The sequence below is a fragment of the Mandrillus leucophaeus genome, unplaced genomic scaffold (genome assembly GCF_000951045.1).
Source record: "Mandrillus leucophaeus isolate KB7577 unplaced genomic scaffold, Mleu.le_1.0 Scaffold433, whole genome shotgun sequence".
Taxonomy (NCBI): Eukaryota; Metazoa; Chordata; class Mammalia; order Primates; family Cercopithecidae; genus Mandrillus; species Mandrillus leucophaeus.
Window position 1 is genome coordinate 599,856 of NW_012104621.1, and position 3,168 is coordinate 603,023.

Genomic DNA, 3,168 nt, shown 5'->3' on the forward strand with positions numbered 1-3,168 from the left:
TTGCTTTGCTAAGAATCCTTTGTTCGAGTGTTCAATTTCCTTAGGATTTTGAGCGTTATTTGTAACACCCCCAAGGGGAAGGGAAACTTCCTTGGTCAGCATTGATTATTATTATTATTTTTTTTAGATACAGTCTTGCTCTGTTATCCAGGCTGGAGTGCAGTGGCACAATCGTGGCTCACTGCAGACTCAACCTCCTGGGCTCAAGTGTTTCCCCCTACCTCAGCCTCCCAAGCAGCTAGAACTACAGGCATACACCACTATGCTCAGCAAATTTATTTTTATTTTTTTGTAGAGACAGAGTTCTTGCTGTGTGCTCAGGCTGGTCTCAAACTCCTGGCCTCAAGCAATCCTCCCATTTCGGCCTCCCAAAGCATTACCAGCGTAAGCCACCATGCCTATCACGTTGATTTTTATGGGGCTGGGGACCTACATGGAGCCTTGCTTTCCTGATTGAGTTTTTTGTTCCTCTTCCTGCCCGGGGGTGGAGGGTGAGAGGCTGGGGGTGAAGGGACAGGCAGGTGCAATTCCATTTTACTGCTGGGCGGAGCAAGATTCATGAGATATCAAAGGCAGAGAGATTCAAATTCTGACTGAAGAATAACTGCTTCAACTAATCTGGGAACGTTACACTCCGTTTAATTTTCATTTAATATGTATTATCCGCTGTTTTAAGTTTTATAACAGTAGTTGCTTTAACGAAGTCTACGCTTCTCAGAGTTGTAGCTTTTCTTCTTAGCTGCCTCCTGACTTGCTGCACTTCTGGGAAAGCTGAAAAGGCTACGCTGAGACCTGTGGTTGGGGGTTGCTGGGCTAGGTCAATTTCTGAGGCACGGCCAGTCCTGATGTCCTGAGTGGAACTTGCCAGGGTTTTTATATGCAAGACATCATTCAACATAACCCCATGAGGCATTTCACATGTGGGGGAACTGAGGCACAGAGGTGAAGTGAAGCAGGTCCCTCTCAGAGAACAACTGTCTCCAAGTCTCTTTGATTTCTACTCAAGTCTTAGTCAATTCTTAGACAGCTTTTGTGGCAATTTCAGTGTTTCCTCAGTGTATCATTCAGTACTATGTGCTGAGCCACTGCTCTGTAGCAGGCATATCTCTAGGCTCGGGGACATAGTGATGAATGAAACAGAAAAATAAGTTCCTGTGCTCATGGAGCTTGCATTTTATTGGGGGGAGACAGACAAACATAGAAGCCTGTAAAGATAGTATTTGGGATGTGAGATAGAGAAGCAGTAAAGCAGGGTAGGGGGGATAGAGAGTGTTGGGGTGGGAAGAGTTGCAATTTTATAAAGGGTGGTCAGGGAAGGTCTTCCTGCGACAGTGGCTTTTGAGACCTGGCAGAGGTGAGGGAGTGAGCTGAGGATAGGCAGGACGTGATAGAGTTGGCCCAGAGAGTTCATCAGGGCCTTCACAGCTCTTACAGTCTATGTTTCTAGAGGTGACAATCCTTAATGCTGGAATCTTGGAATGTCTGAGCTGGTGGGCCCTTGGGTGCCGCCACCTGCCTTATCCCACCTTTTCACCCTGGTTTCTTTTGTCCCTCTCCAGAGTGGTCAGCATGCTGCGCTTCCTGGCACCCCGGCTGCTTTGCCTGCAGGGCAGGACTGCCCGGTACTCCTCGGCAGCAGCCCTCCCAAGCCCCATTCTGAACCCAGGCATCTCCTACAACCAGCTGTTCATCAACAATGAATGGCAAGATGCAGTCAGCAAGAAGACTTTCCCGACGGTCAACCCTACCACCGGGGAGGTCATCGGGCACGTGGCTGAAGGTGACCGGGCTGATGTGGATCTGGCCGTGAAAGCAGCCCGGGAGGCCTTCCGCTTGGGGTCCCCATGGCGCCGGATGGATGCCTCTGAGCGGGGCCGGCTGCTGAACCGCCTGGCAGACCTAGTGGAGCGGGATCGAGTCTACTTGGCCTCACTGGAGACCTTGGACAATGGGAAGCCTTTTCAAGAGTCTTACGCCTTGGACTTGGATGAGGTCATCAAGGTGTATCGGTACTTTGCTGGCTGGGCTGACAAGTGGCATGGCAAGACGATCCCCATGGATGGCGAGCATTTCTGCTTCACCCGGCATGAGCCCGTTGGTGTCTGTGGCCAGATCATCCCGTGGAACTTTCCCTTGGTAATGCAGGGTTGGAAACTCGCCCCGGCGCTTGCCACAGGCAACACTGTGGTTATGAAGGTGGCAGAGCAGACACCCCTCTCTGCCCTGTACGTGGCCTCCCTCATCAAGGAGGCGGGCTTTCCCCCTGGGGTGGTGAACATCATCACGGGCTATGGCCCAACAGCAGGTGCGGCCATTGCGCAGCACATGGATGTTGACAAAGTTGCCTTCACCGGTTCCACCGAGGTAGGCCACCTGATCCAGAAAGCAGCTGGCGATTCCAACCTCAAGAGAGTCACCCTGGAGCTGGGCGGCAAGAGCCCCAGCATCGTGCTGGCTGATGCTGACATGGAGCACGCCGTAGAGCAGTGCCACGAAGCCCTGTTCTTCAACATGGGCCAGTGCTGCTGTGCTGGCTCCCGGACCTTTGTGGAAGAATCCATCTACAATGAGTTTCTCGAGAGAACCGTGGAGAAAGCAAAGCAGAGGAAAGTGGGGAACCCCTTTGAGCTGGACACCCAGCAGGGGCCTCAGGTGGACAAGGAGCAGTTTGAACGAGTCCTAGGCTACATCCAACTTGGCCAGAAGGAGGGTGCAAAACTGCTCTGTGGTGGAGAGCGTTTTGGGGAGCGTGGTTTCTTCATCAAGCCTACTGTCTTTGGTGGCGTGCAGGATGACATGAGGATCGCCAAAGAGGAGATCTTTGGGCCTGTGCAGCCCCTGTTCAAGTTCAAGAAGATTGAGGAGGTGATTGAGAGGGCCAACAACACTAGGTATGGCCTGGCTGCGGCTGTGTTCACCCGGGACCTGGACAAGGCCATGTACTTCACCCAGGCACTCCAGGCCGGGACCGTGTGGGTAAACACCTACAACATCGTCACCTGCCACACGCCATTTGGAGGGTTTAAGGAATCTGGAAACGGGAGGGAGCTGGGTGAGGATGGGCTTAAGGCCTACACAGAGGTGAAGACGGTCACCATCAAAGTTCCTCAGAAGAACTCGTAAGAGCAGCTGTCAGGGAGGCCCAGTCCCAGTCCAGCAATTCCACAA

The 3,168-nt window shown here is 52.4% G+C and overlaps 1 protein-coding gene across 2 annotated transcripts; it reads left to right on the forward strand.

Moving 5' to 3' along the window:
- The first annotated feature begins 296 nt into the window (after window positions 1-296).
- Window positions 297-3,162, forward strand: ALDH1B1 (aldehyde dehydrogenase 1 family, member B1). Of its 2 annotated transcripts, none has more exons than XM_011993738.1 (2): window positions 297-384; window positions 1,560-3,162. In XM_011993738.1, the coding sequence occupies exon 2, from the start codon at window positions 1,570-1,572 to the stop codon at window positions 3,121-3,123; it is 1,554 nt and encodes a 517-aa protein (XP_011849128.1). In that variant the 5' UTR covers window positions 297-384; window positions 1,560-1,569; the 3' UTR covers window positions 3,124-3,162. The 2 variants fall into 2 exon arrangements, with proteins under 2 accessions (XP_011849128.1, XP_011849129.1); XM_011993739.1 differs by lacking the exon at window positions 297-384 and having other exon boundaries at window positions 1,560-1,792; window positions 1,934-3,162.
- Window positions 3,163-3,168: the final 6 nt, after the last annotated feature.

Excerpts from the sequence above, each read along its gene's own strand:
- ALDH1B1 (XM_011993738.1), top strand. The coding sequence starts at position 1,570 with ATGCTGCGCTTCCTGGCACCCCGGCTGCTTTGCCTGCAGGGCAGGACT.